We start from the raw sequence: 21,421 nt of genomic DNA on the forward strand, positions 1-21,421 counted from the left end.
CCGAAGCTCTCGTTTTCTCCAAGACTTGTGATAAAGTAATGTTTCTGGTTTCCAACAGCTTCTTTTTGAATTCCATGTCGGACAATTTTTCAATTAACTGATCACGTATGTTATCATCGAGAGCATCGCCAAAATTACAAGCTCTTGCCTGTCGACGGAGACGCACAACAAATTTATCCACCGATTCACCGTCCGTTGGCGCCAACTGCCGGAACACGTGGCGCTCAAATGGAATATTTTCGTCGGAGCGAAAATGATGATCGAGCTTCCTATTACAGACTGCGTATGGATCGTCATCACCCGCCGGATTGGGGTCGACAAGATCCTCGAAAATATCCTGTACCTCCATTCCTGCATAGTACAGAAACTGTGAAGTTTTCTTTCTCGCGTTATCCAAGCCTTTTCCTTCAACATAATAATCAAACGCTCGTTTCCACTTCTTCCATTTGTTTGCCACTTGTGATGAAGATCCCGATAGATCTAGCGTTGGAAGGGCTCTCTCAGCCATTGAGGCAAATCCTCGTCGCTAATGTAGTGTTTGCAACCGAAATGAAACGACACAAAGTCAGCAATCACAACACAACCGCTTCGCTTCTTTAATCACAACACCTCTCGCTCAGTTCCCCGGATGTAGGCTAGTTCCCAGTACACTACACCACTTGTTAAAATTTCACCGCTGATTGAAGCCCTTACTCATCTTCATGACTCAATATCGATGGAACCTACAATTCCTACAGTACTGCTTGGAGATTTCAATATCAACCTGATGCAGGAGGACACTTAAGAATAAGCTCTGAAAGCATTTCTAATAGTTAACAGAGGATACACAAAGTTGATTAACCAGTATACTACTGACTACTGTAAACAGATAGATCACATGTACACATGTACAAATGTGCCACACCTTGTACAACCCATAAGTACAAGAGGGACTTATTATAGTGACCATAAGCCAATCTTAATGTCATTGACAGCTCTGTAACTAATGTGACATTTTGTGCTCACCTTCATATTAAAAATAATAGTTCCCACAACCTGTAAAGTTACTAGTCACTAATAATAAATTTTTCCAGAGATAATTGCTTGCAATTTAGGACAAATAAATATATTTGCTCATGTAGATAACATTCCTCATGAACACCAAGCACCTATGGTTTAACTCTTAGAATACTAGGAGTTATAAACATCCCATCACCAGTATCATAAAATGATGTTGAATAGACAATTGATGACAATAAACAAAATAATCATCAAGGGAATATTGTCCAGTGTAACAGCAAATTCTCAACACTAACAAATTATGTGTGGAAGGAGAATAACCATCAAGAACTTGAGACTGAAACAGTTAATGAAAAATAATATTAAATCAATTACAATCAAAGCGTGTTAATATGCATCCTGAGAGCATTGTGGAAAGTGTCCGTATTGATGTATCAACTTCTACAATGTACTTGCCTTTAGTTGATGTAATCGACCGTTTCCAGTACATAAATTCATTCAAAAGTGTAACATGCTAAATGTCAAAGAGGGACAACCAAGACGGTCCAAATGCTATGAACATCAAACATACATTCAAATCAACAGGACCAGCTGTTCTTCACTACATTGTACCATGCGGCTGCCAAGTCTAAGTTGAGAAGCTCATTTGATACTCGTATATTTTATGCCAAATTAAATCTACCACCACCGAACATTATATTTATTTAAGAACACAATATGTAACTGCATTTTAGCACCAGGAACTATATCACACCCATAAATGGAGCATGCAGTTTGTTATCCTCTCAGCATTGGTCAGCAAACAGAACATATGTGATGCATATGTGTACAGATAAAGAGACATATTAAATTTTCAGGGACTTAATCAGCACTCTAACACTGAGTCAACGTACATACATCTGAACATTGATAAAGAACTTGGACATGTGATATTATCGTGTTATAAACTGTACTGTGGACATGCTGAATTTCATGATAAAAAATACATGACAGCAACAATCAAAAGCCTACATGGACAGGTTTGAAATTGTCTTTCATGACAAAAATCATAATGTAGTCAGATGTAACTATAAGAAATAAGTCACACGAATGAACATTACAATTGTACATCTGAGAAACACCTTTGTTAAAAATTTTTAACACGCTGACAAGAAAAGGCCTAGCTTGTGAACGGGCTCTCGCAAGGATGATGCAAACAGACAGTGAGAAGAAAGACGAGCAGCGCGAGAACAGCCGGGAAAGGGGAGATGAGACCCTATTGACAAGGCATGAAAGATACCCTTACAACCCACTTGTCATTAACTCCATGTGCATGCATTACAATCTAAATAAATCATACGCGAAAACGACGGTTTGGAAATACTGCCAAAGTCACTTAACTGTAGGGACCGGTCAAAATGCGACCGTTTCCATTTGAATTTGCAGTTTGCCCACGTGACCATTTAAGGGGCTACTTTTATTCATGCGATTTTCCCTTCGATGAGCAAGGCAACAACAACGTTTAACAGCTAAAATACAGTAATGAATGCTCAATGATGAAATTTCCAACAGCTCAGTGACGCCTTTCTTCTCTTTCATTTCCCACACCCTCACGCCCAGGCTACAAGTAATTTTAATATTAATGTAATATTGACCTTCGAAAAGACATGATTCTTAACGGCCAGCCACATTAGCGAAAAAAAATTGAAAAGGATGAAGATTAATGTAGTTGCGCCATAGTTCAGATTTATGAAAATCAAGGGCTAAAATATGACGTCCAAGTCCAACTTGGCAAATAAATAGTGAAATAGCATAGCCACAGAATAAATTCATGTCTTACGAATGAGTAGAAAGAAACAGTTTATAATTTTCGGTTTCTACCGACTTCGTCATGCTTATAACAGTATTCAACTTCATCCAAACTGCTCGTGTTACTAAGTGAACCGTTTTGTTACACGCTTGAGGGAAAATGAAAGCTCGAAGAGGTCACGATTTAATATTTTGGTTTTCCGTTGGCTTGTGAACATGATTCGATCTTCTTCGCAAAGCTCACCACCCTAGTAATATTATCCTTAATAGAAGTTAAATTTTAGTCTTTAGCAATTTTAACTACGTAACCACAAAGTAGTTAATCAAAATTCTAACTGGTTTTGGTTAGAATGCTTTTCGTACAGTAACGGACTGAATTAGCACATGCGTTCACGTGTTTACATCATACATCAAAGGGTGAAAATTTAGGCGCAGTAAATGCTAAAAAAAGGGGGAAAATTCTGTTCTGAAAGGCGAGACTGCTGCATCAGCCTATCACGAGAAATTTCAAAAATATCTCGTTCAAAATTATACAGCAACAGAGTTTTTTCTTGCGACACATTGGCAAAAAATTTTTTTTTCAGATTTCCTAACACTTTAACGGGGAGCCTTGGACGGCATATCATTCGCCAAGAGTACGAAAACAATCAAAGCAACCGAACAAACTAACAAACAAACAAACATGACATATATGCGCAACTTGAGTCGTGCTGTCATGCTATGACAATAGCGTGATGGAGAAAACTTTTCGTTATGCCTAAGTTTCAAAGTCAAGTAGTCTACGGCGTTCTCTACAGAGAAGTACGATTCAGTTTCCATTTAAGGTTACCGTGCACCTTCAGGGGTGTCTCGCGTGCAAGCGATATAGCGCGTCCGGTTTAAACTGTAGATATCTAAACGCCTATATCAAATTAAAGCTTATAGGACTGGCTATCAGACAGACTATACCAAAAATTTTGAAAAAAAATTAATTGTCGAATTTTTCACGACTTCTAAATGCGAGCGCCCGAATCACCTTTTAAGAGATACAAGTCAAAGGGAATTTGTTCGATTGTTCTCAAAGTTTGACAGTAGCTAGTTTTACATATAAACAACAAAAACTTGTCTCCGAATTTTTATTTCTAAATCCTTTTTTTTCAAGAGCGATTTTTGTATGGTCACTCCACATTTTTTAATCCTATTTCAAAAATGTTCGTAACTTTTCACTGAAACTGAATATGGCAAATCGCAGACACGTTTGTTTAGCGCTTTGGGCCCGGAAACGGAGGAACACATTAAATAACTAAAAACAAAATTCGCTTTAGAAAGAACAAAAAATCCAAAATATTGCAACTAAAACTCCAACAGCTCTCCGTTTTACTCCATACTTTAGTATAAGACAAGAGAGTAAAATTAAACATCTCGTTCCTTTCTATACCATGCGCGCATATCTTTTGTTTTGTTTAATTATGTGCTGTCGTTTTCAGGATAAGAGGTACTATGTCTTCCATATGAAAATAAACAATATGAACGACAGCTTGTGCGACGGTTTTGTTGAGTCTCTCATTTCTTCCTTTTGATAAAATATCCTAAGAGCTTTCTAGAAAAACCCATTATTTTAAAGGTCAGCTTTAAAGTATCTAAATACGACTACAACGCATAAGGGATCTAACTCCATGTACAGCAAAGTGCTTGCCTGATTGTCTGCTTTACAGCTTGTCTCACCTCACTGATCTTCCAGCAGTAAAGAAACGGGTTTAATGTCGAGTTAAAGTAAACTAAGACCACTGCTATTTCCCTAATGACCCATAAGTGCAATGGATATGTCGTACTGTGGTTGGATATAATTTCTACCACAAAACGTGGTGCATAACAAACAACTAGTGCTAACTGCACCCACAGCGCACTGAAAACTGCCTTTCTGTATCGCGCCATGTTCAGTACATTTGGTTGGCTCGGCTGTTGTTGACTGGAATGATCTTGTACTTGAGCTCGATGGTGAAGAAGAACGCAAAATGTTTTTGTGTATGAGGCGATTGAGATCATCAGGCAAATTGGGAAAGATATGTAACCGCACAAAACGGTTATACGCCTATCAAAAATGGTACATACAGAAGCAAAAATAGTTGAAACCCAAATGGTAACTACAATGATAGATATGCGCTTCAAAGTTACGATCTGCTTGTATCTCAGCCCCAACAACAGGGCGAGAAGTCTGTCAACACTTATAGCCGTCATCGTCAATAAAGACACTCCACATAACACAAAGGTTGTGATGAAGGTCGCATTATTTACGTAACGGAAAATCTTCCAGTCTTCGAGAGTCCAGGGGTCCAAGAAGACCAAGGTAGCACAGAGAGGCTGGGCAACAAGACCAACCAACAGATCAGTTGTTGCCAGACAACGATACAAGAGTTTGGACGGCGGATGGAGGGAAGATTCCTTGTGAAGGGCAACAAGGATGAAAGAATTCCCAAGAAATGCTGTGACGGATAAAAGAATGTGCACCGCTGTAAAACAAAATTGATCGGTTAATACAACTCATCCACCGAAGGGGTGCATAAAGCCACTTCTTCAAAACTAAGCTGTGTTCTACCTCCTGTTAAATTTGTCGCCATCACCTCGCAGCTCAATAAACGGTTGACTCCTTTTTCTCGAAAGGTACCTGTTATTGCAAAGAGATATATTCCGTCGTCTGAACAAATCAGCTCAGCAACAAGCTCTTTAATCGTATTTTCTTAGCAGCATCTCCTTAGAAACATCCTCAAATACGTTTGTTTTGTTAAATAGGTTTACAGCCTGCCAAGTACGTCACAGAGCTCGGGTGTCCTGCATTAATTATCATTAATTTTGAAATGTGACATGAAGTGAAACACAAAGGATCCAATTTTTTTCTATTCTAGACCACAATAAACGATAAAGATATATTAAGGTAGAATTTGTATCACTCAATTGTGTGTGCGTTTCAACAACGTGTTTACCCGAACATCTTTCCATGTCTTTCAATTGTCTTAGCAGGACGCACAGGTCGTATCTGATCTTTTAAATGCCCTCAGGACTTTTAATTCATGCAGATGGTAGACATATGACATCTATTTCTAATCAATTTTTGAAACTATTTACATTTTCCTCATCCAAAAATGATTTTATTTCAGATAGTGTCTGACATAAATTTTTGTAGGGAAAGTCAATAGAAACCAGCGTAATCCTAGCTTTACACTTGGACGACTAAAAAATTTACATCGAGAGTGAGGAACTTTACTTGGAACAAGGCGATTGAGATAGTTACACAAAATGGTGACCCTATAGTCATCAAAGACACTTAACATGATGTCGCGCTTAACGAAAACTGAAGATTCTATTGTTCGGGAACTCATTAAGTAGCATGGAAAGGCTGAACGGCTGTTGCAGGGAAGATTCTTTGTTAAAGTCATCAAGGATGATAAAGTTTTTCTAGAAATGCTGTGGTGGAGAGTAAAATGTCGACCATCGTTAACTGTTTTTATTGTTGAGGTAGAATTTTGGCTGTGTCACAATAAAACTTACCTGACCACCCTCCGTAAGTGCCAATAGTATTCTAATGACCCCAACTCCCCTTATTGGCAGTTACAATTTTCATGATTCTCCTCGATATAAAATTTGAACTATAAACGTTTGACTTAAAGCAAAACAGCAATTGTACGAATACTTAGCTTGTTTAGAGACGCATTTTGAGACACATTTTCTAGATTTCACCAATGCAATATGAATAATTAAACCTATCAGAAAACTGTGGCCGGCGTCACCAGTGTAGCTAAGTTGCTAAAGGAGGGAAGAGGGGAGGTGAGAGGGTGTGATTTAAATAAAGAAAACACCCAAGTCTCTTTAGTTTGCTACCCCCCGTTATACTCTCCTTAAAACGGCTGTACACAACTGCTTCAAAGACAAACCTTCGTCGATGTTTACGATCGAATAAAGACACTTTATCAGCACCTCTAGATAAATAATGCCTTCGGACCACGTGCCTTTTTCCTCTTCAAGATATTTTTACACGAATTTTTCTGCAAGACTTGCAATGTGGAGTCATGTTTTTTATATATCTAGACTTAGAAGATTGGGGAGAGCATTTTTAGGAGGCTTGGGATGAAATGTTAAAGTGCTACTGAGACGAAAATTGATGTTCTTCAAAACAAATTTTTTATGCCGACAATTGAAGTTTAGATCCTAAACGAAAAGGAAAAATACAATTCAGACCTATCGCGGCAAGAAAAGTCCGAAAAAAATTTTGATTAAAACTCGCTAAATTTCGTCCGCCACTGCTCAAACTACAACTACTGAGCCAACGATAATTTTCAGCGTCTTTCCCCATTATGACGTCATATTATTCCTTTCATCGAAGCTCTGTCGAACGAAATAGTAAATTCAGTGGCGATCTTGCTCGAAAATCGTCGCTGTTCTTTATTTTAAACGACAGTAATGGTTCTGTTTCTTCCAATGAGGGGTCCATGAAAGTTGTAGTGTGGAGGAGAAATATTGGATAGATCGCGCACCGTATGACGAAGAAGTAGAGCCACGCGCAACCGAGGAAGAGGCCGTCGCTTTTGAGAAAAACATTTAAACGTGGCTAGCGAAGAAATGAGGGAGCTAGAGCTTCAAAAGCGGCTTACTTGTGAAGCAGAAGTTCATAATACAAAGTCCAGCGCATTTGTTCTTAGTTAAGCTTTTGTAGCAGCATGAAAATATCTCTTGAAAGGCTATATTTATTGTTTTAAGGTGTCTTCGAAAAGTACTCTTCCGGCCAGTCTAACCTTGTTCTTATTTTGCTGGAAGTTCAAATCTTTTCCCTTTGCCATGCAATGCCTTTAGGCTGTTATGCAATACTTTTCCTAACGAATCTGTGGTATACCATGGTTTCGAAGAAGATCAATAGCCGGTTTATTTCTATGAATCGTGTTTTACTTATTACACATTACTTTGGACTCGTGTTTGTGCAGATTTTCATCTTTTGTAAAAAAATCAGAATGCTGATAAACTTTTACAAAGTACTACTTACTTCTTTGGCTAGGTTACCCAAAGACTTGGCTGGCCTTGATTTTCCACCTTTGTTTCCTTTCGAAGGTTATAGTCGAAATGAAGTGCTGCCAGTGGCAGGATTGATAACCCATATTTAGCACAACAATTGAGAATAAGTAATTGACTAACCAATTTTTTTTAGAACCAAGAGTTAGAAAACAGAATAATATGGTAAACCGTAACTATAAGTAAATAAATGTACATGTCCCAGCTTTTCCTCTTTGAAATGATTAGTGTGGCCATGCTATGCATATCATGGAGGAACTAATTTGACCTGCCCCCCAAAATATAAATACTCCTGATAATTTTTTAGCTAATAAAAGTATTCTGCTTTTAACCAAATAGTACCTGGTGCTTTGCTATTCTTATACTTAACAATTACGGTATTCGCCGAAGGCGAGGTGAATATCGTCGAATAATTCCCGGGACGAAGTCGCGGGGATTATTCGACAATATTTACCGAACCCGAGGCGAATAATTGTTTTAGTATAATTTCAGAGCTGAACAATAGAGAAATTTCTAAAATAATAACATTTTAGTAACATTTATTAACATTTTATTTTAACATTTTATATAAACCGCGTGGAATGGTTTATATAGCGTCATATAAGGAACCGCTCGACCAATCACATTGCTGGAAACTCTTCGCTCAGCTCTGAAATTATACTAAAGTGAAATTAACTACCTGTACTGTGCTTTATATGAAATTTCATAAACCTGCAGAGTATAGGTATAAGCTGGTCTACATCTTTGGGGCAAATGGATTAACCAGAGAATGGTAGCCTGCTGGGAAGCTTGTCGTCTCAACTGCAAAGGCCTTTTCCATGGCTTTTGCCTGGCCTGGTTAAGTTAGGAGTGTAGACAATGTTTCATACTCCTTTAGCAATATAGAGCTATTGATATTCATGAATCGAAGCTAATATTCCTTCATTAAAGCAAGTTTTAAAAGGAAAGGTAAGACTTAATTCCTGCAAAACAAATTTTTTTGTGTATAAATCTTACATGGCTGATCATGAGTCTTAGAGAATAAATGAAAAGATAACAAAGAAAACCAAAACAAATTTAACTCATGGAAAGTTCAATCGCTGCGCGTTCTCGAAGTCTAGAAAACGTGAAGTGAGAAGGAACGGAACGATCACGATCTAACAATATTCGCCCTTTGGCGACTTCTTGGAGAAATGAACAGCTGAAAAGTGGTTTACATATTCTTGGAATGGCACCCGAGGCAGTCCTTTTTCATGCCTTATATTCGTGGATACTCCTTTCGGGTGAAGGTTTGAGCGATGTAGGCGTACGAATGCCATCCATTAGCTTTCGTAACTATTTCGTTTGGCCTGAGTAGCGATATTTCAGCATTTGTATTAATAAAAGAATAATTGCTCAATCCTGTACAAGTCAACTCTAGGGTGCCATTTCCGGCCTCAAAACGACGATTAGACTCTCTTAGACCTTTTCAAATACAACAATCTCTGTCTATTTCTTGGCTACGAGCTCGTGCGAAAGTTTAGGGGATAATATAACGTCACAGACTTACGCGCAGCCATTTCGTAGCTTGAGTAATGGCGAACGTTGAATCGTGAATAACAAGTCTAAAAAAAACCAGACTTCCTCTTCGAATTTTCATTCAAAATTTCGTGAGAGTGGTAAGTAGCCAGTAAGGCTTCTAAAATGTGAAAAATCTGGCAAACGCTAAATTTGGTCTCAGTAGCACATTAAGTGTATTTTGCAACCTTAGACTTGACCTAATTAAATAAACAATTGTATGTTCGGCACAAAACATAGACGAGCTCGCTATATTGTCACTTAAGTGTTCTAAACCATTGCATTGTTTGAATAAAAAGTTGAATCTAAGAAGCAGATAGCAGCCGGGAGCCTGGAAGCTACAAAAGCGTTAAGCGTAAGTTTTTGGGGAGAAGGACCGCTGGTCAAATTTATCAGTATTTCCAGACGTATTTTAGACGTATTCCAGACGAAATAAGCTTCCAAAATAAGCCTTTCTAACGAGTTATGAGGCAAATTTGGGCAAGTAGTCGCCTCCTAATAAACGTTAGCTTGGTGGCGATCAAGTGGCTTTCGAGACTTTGCTAGCATGTGTCTTAATGAACTGCAGAAGTAGACGAACTTATGAATCAGTTAGGGAGACACTGACGATTTAAGATAAAGTATAACGTCCATAAGAATTTGGGAAGTCCTAAGCAAAACTTGTCTTATCGTAGTGAAAAAATGAGGGTGAACACCAGGTTTGCTTAACTTTAAAATTAAAGAGCAAAGTTTGGAAGCTAAAGGTATGTTTTGGTATTGTTTATAATTTTCCTTGAGAAGGACGAAGTCTTAAGAGTTACTGGCCATAAATTTCGAGTATCTACCGACACTTGCAAAATTTCGTAATTAATTTTATTTTTCCTTAAGGACTCTTTTGATGAACCATTTTCAAAAATTCTATCGCGAAAATGAAAAGTTCAAAATACGCCCAGATGGCTTATGAAAAAGTATGCCGTAGAAGAACGCATTATATATTTGCCCCAATGTGTTTCTGGTGTGTTTTATTCAGTATATGTGCATATTTTACTACGAAGTCAGTTGTAAATTAATTTTTGCACAGTTAAGATTGAAGTCCATTTCGTAGGTAATTTTTGAAAACCGGGAAAGCAAACAACATAAGCCACTCTACTGTAAGGTTTAACTTGCGTTGTTCAAAACGGAGTATTTAAACGAGTGAATTATGCAGAAATGCTTCCTGTGCCTGGAAGGAGTTGAGTGAATTCTCCATTTTTAACTTGGAGTTATTCGTAGCTGGGAATTGATTCTGAGATTCTGAGAAATTTGTCAAGAAACTTGTCCAGGATCCACTGCTTTAGAATAATATTTAGAGATAGTATTCGTCATTTGTGTGGCGAACATTCTATTACAAAAATAATCATATACGCATAACAATTGCACACAAATACTGACACTAACAATAGTTTATACATGAGATTATAAATTTCATCAATAAGCAAAGACTTCGGTCACGACCTTTTGCCAAGAATTAATATTAATTCGGTCTTCTCTCTCTCTCCCTCTCTCTCTCTCTCTCTCTCTCTCTCTCTCTCTCTCTCTCTCTCTCTCTCTCTCTCTCTCTCTCTCTCTCTCTCTCTCTCTCTCTCTCTCTCTCTCTCTCTCTCTCTCTCTCTCTCTCTCTCTCTCTCTCTCTCTCTCTCTCTCTCTCAATCACTCTGGCTTTTGCTCAAAAATTGATTTCGAATAAATTTTGTTGTACTAAATTTGTTTTGCCGGAAAAAGATTGACACGCGGCCTTAAAAACCATTAGTAATTTAATAATCCTTCTCAAAAAGTACCTCAGAAAGTTAAAACAAGTGGCATTTTCAGTTAACAATTACATCGATTAATGTGACTCTCGTTCATTTGATATCTGAATTATCCAAACAATGTGTTCGCTTGCGAAACATTGAGTGAGGTTTTGAGATCTTCTATAAGAACACTTTCGCTTATTCTTTGCAAAGCCCTAGCTTGAATGTGGACGTTTGTACCATACATTTCACAATGGAAACCGAAGAAATTCTATGAGTGAAAGTCCTATTCATTCTCCTTGTGTCTAGGTAGAAAAAGCGTCTCATTTGACTTCAGTTTTTCGGTGGAAGAAAGACAAGATTTACACACGCCATTGCAGATAAAGCTAGATAAAAAAATGACGCAGACTTTCACATTTAGGTTCAGCTCTTGTTGGGAGCACTCGCAGTTCTTTTTCTCTGAGTATGCCTGGGTCATTCACTGAATAACTTCATCCTTCTCTTAAGAATTACCAGGCTAAAACTTTTTTTATCTGCCTTATTCTTCATTGCGCAGAAGAAGTTTAACGAACTGTGGTAAAGTGTCCGAAGTACTAATCAGGAGGTCGTAGGCTTGACTCCTTTTAGGAGCACTTGAAAATTTTTTCCTTGATCGAGTATGCCTGTGCAGGGGCATATTATTTGGGTAATGTATGAAAAAATAAAATTGAAAGAAAAAACATTTGATTGACTCTTTTTGGAAACGTGTTAAGTCTAGAAATATATTTTTTGAGAAGCTATCGATAAAAGGAAAGATCACACACTATAACATCTGTCCAACGGTACGCACAGGATGCATTACAAAACTTCTAAGATTCAAAATAATCTTTGAAGCTGCCTCCCAATCCATGGTAGTGGAACAGTTTACCACGCGATATAAGGAACACAGAGTCTCTGGGGTTATTTAAACGTAAGATCAATGACATTTTTAAAGTCTAACGCACGGCATTCACGGAAAACAGCTTTAGTGTTATAGTATGTAGTTTTAATTTTAAATATCTTAGCGTATGTGATATGTATTTTTATAGGCTGATGAATTGATCGTGTCTAAATAAAGATTACAATACAATACAATACTCCAGCTCCATGAAACAAATCTAAACAATATTCAAGAAAAAAATCTGTTAGAGCTTGATTCCTACTTTTCGGTTAGAAAAACTGCATCACTGGTAAATAAACATGAAATAAAGCACAACATGCTTATCAAAGAAAACCTCGATCTCATTTGATTTCATTCAAGCTAAATGATGCGAAATGCCGAAACACTTCTAAGTATGTATTTGAAGACGATTATTCTAAAGAGGTCTTTCACTGTACAAACAAAGTAACACTGTTCCTTTACATACATTCCATCCAACCTCCCAAAGAAAGACTGACGATTAACCACCTTTGCAATAATGGTAAAGAGAACTCACTCTTTGAAGACTTAGACAAGGTAATTAACTAAAAGACTATCAGCATTGGAGTTGCAGTAAATCATATCGTCAGGGTCAATTTCTTTTTGATCAGTTTCCAATTTATTTCAACATGTCTTTGATTTAAACTCCATTGGAGCACACTTTATCTCGCATCGCTACCTGTAAATGGTCGAGTTTAACTGAACCTGGAGTTTTGAACACTTAGTTACCGTGTTCATTTGGTGTTTATAGGTCCTAACTTAATTTCGGGCAAAAATAGCGGAGCTGGAGATCGTATTTGTCTAGCAACCTTTTGGGGAGATTTTCTAAGAAAAATCGAAATCGAAATCTTCTTTTGGAAAATATTTTGCTAGATTACGTGTTTCACCAAGGGATATTGAGTGATTGAAAATTGCAGTCTTAGTCGAATAAATGAATCACAGAATAAAATACAGTCTAGGCCGGGTGAATCAAAATCCCAGTCATGTGAACAATTACACAGTAACAGTCATGGGCATTACTCCCAGAAGAAAAACACATTTACATTCTCATTTGTTAAGACTCATCACCGTCTGTTTCAAAGCCCTAATCACCATTTCAATCACGATAGCAGGCATTACCACACTGTAGACCACAGCTCGTGAGCGGCGTTGATTTCGATAAAACTATTCCAAGCCTCTTTACACCTGTACTGTTAGGTAAATGTCTATAATGTAAATGTTCATGCCAATTAATTGTCTGTGGCAGTGACCAACTCGAAAGCTTAAGTTACTTTGGTCACTGCGCACATTTTGCTTTTCACTACTTGTGTAATTTAGTTTGCCCATGTCTCTCCTTTTTCATGTACTTTAAGGTAGAAATAATTATTTGTAAATAGTGCAAAATAAAGATTGATTGATTGATTGTAGGACGAAGTGCCTCTACAGCCTAATACTCATATTGCGGCTTCATTAAAAGTCGCATCTCTGAATGATTCTCAGGCCAAACTTTTGCCAAAAACTCAGCTATCAGGTCATGTAGTATAAAGTTCTTAGTACTTAATGTCTATTGTCAGAGTTTTCTCCTCGACTTTACTGACGATTTTGATCAGAAGTGTATAAGTAGGACTTATATAGGATACATGGTTCTGATTTCTTTTGGCAAAAGTCGTCCACAGTGGCATTCTGTGGTGCTGGAAAGGACTTTTACGTAACGGGTTTTACTTCGATCTGGTGAGGTACCAACGGTAAAGAACTCGAAGATTTATTTCAATTAGTCCCCTTGCATTTTCCCTCCTTCTTGTTTCCCTGAGTGAAGCTAGTTGACAATAGGCTAGTTTCGAATTGTTAGTGCGAGAAGGTCTGGTAATTAGTTTTTAGCACCAAGACGAGGCTGAGGGGAATAGAAGTCGTCTCAGCTTGGCAGCGAACCATGTCAACTTTGCCGATATGAAAGTATCTGAGCTTCAAAAGTTTTTAATAGAAAGAGATATTCAAATTTCTATTAACGGTAAGAGTAGGAGAAGAGCAGAACTACTGGAGCTATGTAAGAATGCAGCGGAAATAAAAGTTCCAAAAATTGAAGAGGAATCAACGAAACGCGATGAGTTAATTAATTCCAAGATAACAGTGCCAGGAGGAAAATTACTTCCCCATCCACTTTCGCTCAAGGATTGGACTCATGACTTTACTGGTGTTCCATACTTCAGGTTTCCTGACATTTAACAATTATTCCACGAGCGCGCGTTGGATATGAGATGATAGATAGCCAACTCGGCGCTACGCGCCTCGTTGGCTATAATCATCTCATATCCAACAAGCTCGAGTGGAATAATTGTTTTATTAAAAACGTTAAATCAAATTATTAAATTTTATTAAATCTTTAGCTCCCTTTTAATTTTAAGCGGACACGTACGCTTGCCATATTTGTAGATTATGGTATATTGGCTGATATACCATAATGGCTAAGCCAATAAAAAGTCTTGAATTGCATTATCCAATGATCTAGTTTTTAATTATTACCATTATCTTGTTGGAAAAGATGGCTATGATGAAGACTGTTGAAGTTCGTACAAAAGTCTCGAGGGTTTTCGCTTGTTTGTGGACGGGCATGTGGAGGATCTGAACTACCACGATTTAAGTGATGACGAGACAGGTAAAAAGGATGGATACTGTTATTTCCAGTTCAAAGTAAAACCTACTGAAAGGTCCAAAACCGAAGATGGAAAAGACTTCTACTGGGGTTTTATCGTTCTTCAATATACTGGAGGCATTTACTCTGCCTACTGTGCTTGCAAAGGCGGGTGAGTCATGTGTGTGCCATATTTTTTCCTTTTCCTTACAAGCGAATGAACTGATGGTTTTTTACTTTTTAATGTTTTATTTGACTTCTGTGCAAATGAACTCAGACTCTTTAAGGTATAAGAGACTAGTGTCCTATTATTTTGTTTCTTATAATAGTGCTGATGGTGCATGCAGACATACAGCTGCTGCTCTGTTTGATTTGGAAGCAACTATTAGAAGAAATGACTCGGAGACTTGCACGTCAGTTTCTTGCCTTTGGGTGAAACGGAAAAGAATCACAGAAAATGCTGTTCCAATGGAAAATTTTAAATTTCAAAAATCAGAGTATGGAAAAATATCCAAGGATTGTCCAAAAACCTCATGACTTTAACCCTTTATGCTCTGATAATCTCTCCCAGTCATTCCAAGAGAAGTTTTATAATACTTTGTTAGAAGCTGCCCCTTCATGTGTAGCTTTGCAGTTTATAACAAAACCCCCCATCCAGGCTGTGAACGAGGAAGAACTCTTGGACCAGATCACATCTGCTGACATTGATCGTGAGGAAATAGTAGAATATGCAGAGGTGTATTTCCTTAAAGATTTAGCTGACATATTTGTTGTTCAAAATAATTTTTAAAGTTTGGAAAATCCTACGTATGAGCATTGTAGTAGCTTTTTAGAGTTTCTGCATCATTCTGAGTTTGCAACTGAGGTAATATTTCAGAAAACATTGAGTCAAAGTACAAGTAATTCAGAATTTTGGTTTTCACAGAGGGCAGGGAGGATAACTGCCTCCAATTTTTACAAGGTATGCCACATGAAAGAGACAACCAATTCCAAAAATACAGTGAAGTTGTTAATGAATTATTGTCCTCTTAGTGAGGACAGCACCCCACATCAGCTTTCTTGGGGTCATGAGAAGGAAGTTGTGGCCATCAAAGAGTATATCAAGAAACATAGAACAAAACATAGGGGTTGGAGATTTTTCGAAGTGGTCCTATTGTAGACAAGCGGTATCCGTATCTGGGAGCTTCTCCAGACAGAATTCAAGTTTGTAAGTGATGTGCCAAGGCACTTTTAGAGGTCAAGAGCATTTTTAGCAAGAGAAATCTTCAACCCCATGTTGCAGCAGCTCACTGCCTTGATGTAGTGGCTGGCAAATATTATGTAAAAAAAGAAGCATCTTGGAATTATCAAATGCAAGGAAAGCTAGCTTTAGCTAGATTAGAACAGTGTAATCTCATCATTTACACTCTTAAGGGAATGTTAGTGGTACCTGTTAAATTTGACAAAAAACTGTGGGATTAAATGGTGGGGAAGCTATCAAAGTTCTTTTTGGAACACATGGCGCCTGAACTCCTCAGTGGAAAGATTCTTGAAGAGGTTACTCGCAACTGAGTAACAATTCAAGCTCTGTCTATCATAAAGTCAATTTATACACTTACAAGATGCAAAATAGTATTAATGGCCTGTTTGCAGGTTAGAGAGTACACATGTTTTTTTGCATGTTGTACTGTTTTGAACTCAAGAAATATATGACAGTACTTCAAGATGCAGATCTTGTAAACATGACGGAAGTGATTGTGGTATCACAAGTCTTTTTTTTTTTGGTAAACTAGTGTTATCTTCTGTGGATGAATTCCAAAAAACATCCTTTCTTTGTGAACTGAAGCAACAGTTTTAAGTGGGTTAAGTTAAGGGTAAGATAAATCTGAAAGATTTCTTTGCTTCATGAAGTTAGTTGTAGTTGTTTCTATGATAAATTGGAAGCATACTGGAGAGTTCTACGTTGTAATTGGAGGTAGTAGGTTACACAAAGCAGCACAAACTATTAATATTTTATCAGCAAGAGGTACAAGTCGTATAGGCAGATTTCCTTGTAGAATATGGAAGTCTTTCAGTCTCTGAATGGCTCTCTCAACATGAATTCTTGCACTGGCAATTGATCTTGTTGTCTTCAGTGACTTTTTGGACAGCTGCTGACCTACTTTGCAAGAAATAAAAAATTAATGTTTAATATTGACCTTTCAGTCTTTTGTTAAGTCTTTATTTCAAGTTGAGATTGTCTTTATAATGTGACTCTCTTAAGTTACAAACATCCATGAGAGGAAAGGAAGTACTAATGACTGTTGTGTGCATGATGGGTAAGTAGGGGAATGTCCTGTAAATAGCAATAAGTTAAGGATTGAGTTACCTTTCTTAGAGAAGTGAGGCATGTTTAGGAAGGCCTTTCGCTTTGTAAGCAAGTCTCTGATTGCAAATCCTCTGTCAGCCATGATGTGGTCCCCTTCCTCAATCAAATCCAAAATTCCACTCTTTTGGGTGAGTTTGCGGTCACTTGTACTTCCACTCCACAATTTTGACACAAAACTGAAAAATCCTGATGGAGTTATTCCAACTAACGTTCTTATAGTGTTATGGCTCTTATATTCACTCCACGTGGCTCGCTGTGCAGCAGGAGAGGTAGGTTTCTGAATGAATATCTCCGCACAATCAATTATAACCCTAGTGAATGGATAATTTCTAAAAAACGTGGGCAAGTTTAGGCGAACCATTTCTTTAGAAGGCCAAATCAACAAAACATCTCTCAAAGTAATGGCAAGAAAGGAGATCCAAGTGGTGAACACCTTACAAACAGAAGATTTAGAGATGGAAAAAGTGTCTGACAGGTGTTGAACAAGTAAACCCAATCGAAGTATTACCAAGGTCAAAATAAATTCTTGCAAGATGGTTAGACTTCTCCTTTTGCCACTCTTTTTTACAGGTCTGTATTAGAAATTTACTTTTTTCCCCTTATTGCTGTCCCAGTATTTCAGTTTCTCGGCTGCAGGTTTCAGTAGATTAAACATCGCCATAAAACAGGCCAATGTTGGAAATTCCGTGTAGAATTTCACGGATTCATCATTTTTCAGTATATCGTCCATGGAAAGTTTTCGTTTTAATGCTGGCTTATCATTGAGTTCGTTTCGAATTCTTTTGTTTTCCGCTTTTAGCATCGACACATTTTTCATTAAATCGTCCATTTGTTGGTGATCAATGTCCGTTTGACAAGAAACAGACGCACATTCCTTTTCCTTGAATTCTTTTATTCCATGAACTTTGTCTTCCTTTACCACGTAGTCATGATCTTTTAAAGCAATATCAGTGGAGACATGGAAAATTTTGGCGGGAACTACTTCTTTGCTGCCTTCAATTGAATTTCGTTTTCTCCGCTCCCTGGACCTTTCCTCGCGTTGATTCGGACATCTAGGGTCTGAATATGGATTAAAAATTGTTGGAACCGTCCTTTGTACTAATTTTTTGATCCCAGAAAGTTTCTTTACGATTTGTTTCGTCTCAAAGTGTTCAGAGCATATGTGTAAGTTCTTGATTGACGTAAACTCCATATCAGCCCGACGACAGAAGGCAATCCATTTCTTTTTAAGTCTCTCTTCGCCTGGAAACTCGAAAAAGTTGAGATCCGGCCGTTTTTTAGAGTTGTTTTTGCACACAGCGATCGCACAAAACCTCATATCACACTTACAGTCACTCTGATCTGCTTTCAAAATAAGCGCTTATTCCCCTCAGCCTCGACTTGGTGCTCTTAATTAGTTACCAGACTTTCTCGCACTAACAATTCGAAACTAGCCTATTGCTTCGTTATGGAAACTCGCTCTACGAGTTTTGTCGCACAAAGATACCTTACTGGTGGACGAGTGGAAGTGTCTTCGAATCTTTGGTCATTTTTACTCCTAAAAGAACTTTCTTTTACACCAATTGCAACGTCCGTGATTTCTTATTTCATATATTCAAGGTGAATTTGTGGAACAAACGATCGAGTTATATTGGACCGCCCAAGGATTTTCGGGAAGGCATTCGATTGTTCATTTTTAAGTGGTTGAGTTTCATTTGTTTCAAAATACACAGCTATTTTGTTAACATGGAAACGAGGATGTGATCTATTTCACTCGCCAAAGATAAGCGAATGCGATTAAAAATCGATGGAAATTTCATAAACAAGCATATTAACGAGTGTCACGTGACTACTCACGTGATCAAAAACTGCAAAAAAAAAAAAAAAGTATGGTTTTACAGGGCTCTATCATAAACGGAAAATTCGTTCATCTTTGCCTCTGAACGGTCTATTTTAGTGCTTTTTTGAGTACGGAGATATTTCTTGGTCATTTTGCCCTACATTTTGTTAATAGCTTTTGGTCATGAGAATATATCTATATCTTATTAAAGTTTTGTTGTGTAGTATTGCTGACTGTTTTTACAAGTTGTGCCCTATTTTATCGAGCCCGTGCGAGTCAAAATACAAACAACGAGTAAAAATACTCAACGATTCTGCACAACAAAAAGTTTAAGAAGAGATTTACTATCCAACTCGTCAAAATGTTATTTCAGTACGGGAAAATTTCGCGGAAATTTATTTACGGGATGTGCGCGACAGAAGTATACGAAGAGAAACGGAATTTGCACGGAAATTTCATTGTCGTCTAACTGCTTTTCTTCGTTCGATTTACTTGATAAACTTGGATTAATATCCGCCACCCATTCCGACTCTTTGTCGACATAAAATAATTTAAATTGTCCGCCATTGTTTTTCGTAATTTCAATCTAATTGTCGTTTGCGTGATGCGAGAAAACCTGCCAATCTCAACAAAGAAACGATAGACGGTAAAAATACAACCCTCGCTACAACTATGGTTGTGTGCCAAAGAAAGATTTTTGATCCTTGGTACCATCCAACATAGCTGGATATCATTTTCAGCACCGTGGAAATTTTTATGAGTTCCAAGAATGATCAGCTCACGGCAGACAACCCTCTGATACCCAATGTGCTAGATAAGTTGACTAGGAATGAATGAGTTACAATTAATCGGATCCCTATGTTTGCGCAAAGATTTCTGAGATCGCCGCGAGGCAAACATTGCAAATCGCTAGAGAGAAATTTCACCGAATCAAAGTTTTATGAAGCACTTTAAATCGGTCAAGAAGCTAGTATATTTTAAAAGCGTGAGTCGACCTAAAAAACACAACTTATGCGAATAAAGTTCTTGTATCTGCCCACTGTTTGGATTATGAAGCTATCTCCGGTGTGCAGATATCAAATAATGGAAAAGTTTGAAATTAGTTACCTTTCTTCCTGCTCTCTTTCGACGTTGCCAATGACAATTTGATGCTCTTCATTTTCATAGCAAGATGGTTTCAGAACTTGGCAATGTTCGAAACCTTTTTCTTCTCTTCTTTTTGTTCCCAAAGCGTTTCCTGTCTATTTCCTTCCAAATCATGTCCAAATCACTGATGTACTATGAGCGACGTTCATTTTCCACTCAATCAAATTTTGGCTTATGTATTTTTAGTATTACTAATCAGTCTACCAAGGAAAACGATCTAATTAAAAAGCTTTTGCATCGGCGAATCAGGAAGCACAGAATCATATCATGATTTTCATTTTAAAAATATTATTTGGAAGACGAAAGCAGTGTTTTGAAAATACAGATATATGCAACTTGGCAACAACTTATTACAAAAAAAAATTAAAAAAAGGTATAAAAAGCTTTTCTTTAGGGCCCTAGCCGTGTTCTTTGTTCTTTCCAATTTGTCTGCAAGTTTTGTTTCTTTTTCATATTGATAATAAGGACGCCTGTCGCCTGTGCCCTTTTGACGCTTTGCAGTGGGGGTGATTCTAGTCGACGATCGCTGGTGTTGAGACACGCGCCGGTAATTTTTTTCCTTCATTTCTCAGGAGTTTGAAGAATGCAGGTAGAAGCTTTTTCTGTATTTCTGTCAGATGATTTTCTGCCTGATTTATCAGTGAACGCCTGCCGTAACTCTGTCAACAGTTTGTAGCAATTCACAATCTTCCGAGCGCACTTTTTACAAACAGAGCGTTGACGATCTTGCAATGGCACAATTCCTAAAACACCTAAAACGACAAAAACGACAGGGTTTCCATTACAGGCGTTTCAAAACTCTTTATTGGAGGTTTCAAAAGAAAGAGAAACCGTGGCAACGCAAGCACCGCTTTTTGATCGCAAATTCTCGTTGCAAATTTCACATAAAAAGTTCCCAGCTTCGGAATTCCCGTTTTTTGACACGTGAAGCTGACAACGCAATGACCGGAAGTGATTTTGATTGGATGATTTGAAGTATGCTGTGTGGGGGTGGAAGGCTTTAGTAAAAGCATCTGTGTCAGGCGTTTCTTCCTTTCGCTCTCTTCCTTTCTCGCTTCTCTCTTGTCCCTTTCCCCCAGAAACGCCTGATACTCAGGCTAAGGAAATGGGATCAAACTTCGACTTTGTTACGTACCCTCTTATATAGGGATTGATGACTATGATCACTTGCTCCCAACTGACAGAAGTTTAGTTTAACATTTGCACTAGTTGCAAAAGAACCATCACCATTCCCTAATGGTTTTTAACCAAGAAAGCAGTGCCAAGAAAAAGACCGTCTGCAGGCTGCTTGTTTCGTTCAATAGTACCCCAAATGCTCCATAAAATCAATCCCATATACCTGGTATTTATACATCATAATGGATACCACAGAACGTTCGAAATGAGGGTAAATGTTTGCATAGCATTGATATATAAATTAAATAGGTACTCATAAAAATTTTCAAGGTCGTTTAAA

General features: G+C 37.7%; 1 protein-coding gene, 1 long non-coding RNA gene and 2 pseudogenes across 2 annotated transcripts in view; 1 reads left to right on the forward strand and 3 right to left on the reverse strand.

The window, feature by feature from the left end:
* The window catches only part of LOC148716566 (uncharacterized), a 61,570-nt gene extending 41,214 nt beyond the window's left edge, over positions 1–20,356 (reverse strand). The window contains exon 1 of the mRNA XM_088745141.1: positions 19,927–20,356. Within this exon, the coding sequence (XP_088601267.1) occupies positions 19,927–19,984 (58 nt within the window). The 5' untranslated portion in view covers positions 19,985–20,356. The remainder of the gene's footprint in view (positions 1–19,926) is intronic.
* LOC111347513 (uncharacterized) lies at positions 2,826–5,521 on the reverse strand. The gene is made up of 2 exons (XR_015995359.1): positions 5,363–5,521; positions 2,826–5,276 (listed from the first exon to the last, which is right to left on the reverse strand). It is a non-coding gene; the product is annotated as an uncharacterized LOC111347513 (long non-coding RNA).
* Positions 13,957–16,622, forward strand: LOC148716572 (uncharacterized; annotated as a pseudogene).
* On the reverse strand, positions 16,591–18,318 carry LOC148716573 (uncharacterized; annotated as a pseudogene).
* Positions 20,357–21,421: the final 1,065 nt, after the last annotated feature.

Source organism: Stylophora pistillata, chromosome 14, assembly GCF_964205215.1.
Source record: "Stylophora pistillata chromosome 14, jaStyPist1.2, whole genome shotgun sequence".
Classification (NCBI taxonomy): Eukaryota; Metazoa; Cnidaria; class Anthozoa; order Scleractinia; family Pocilloporidae; genus Stylophora; species Stylophora pistillata.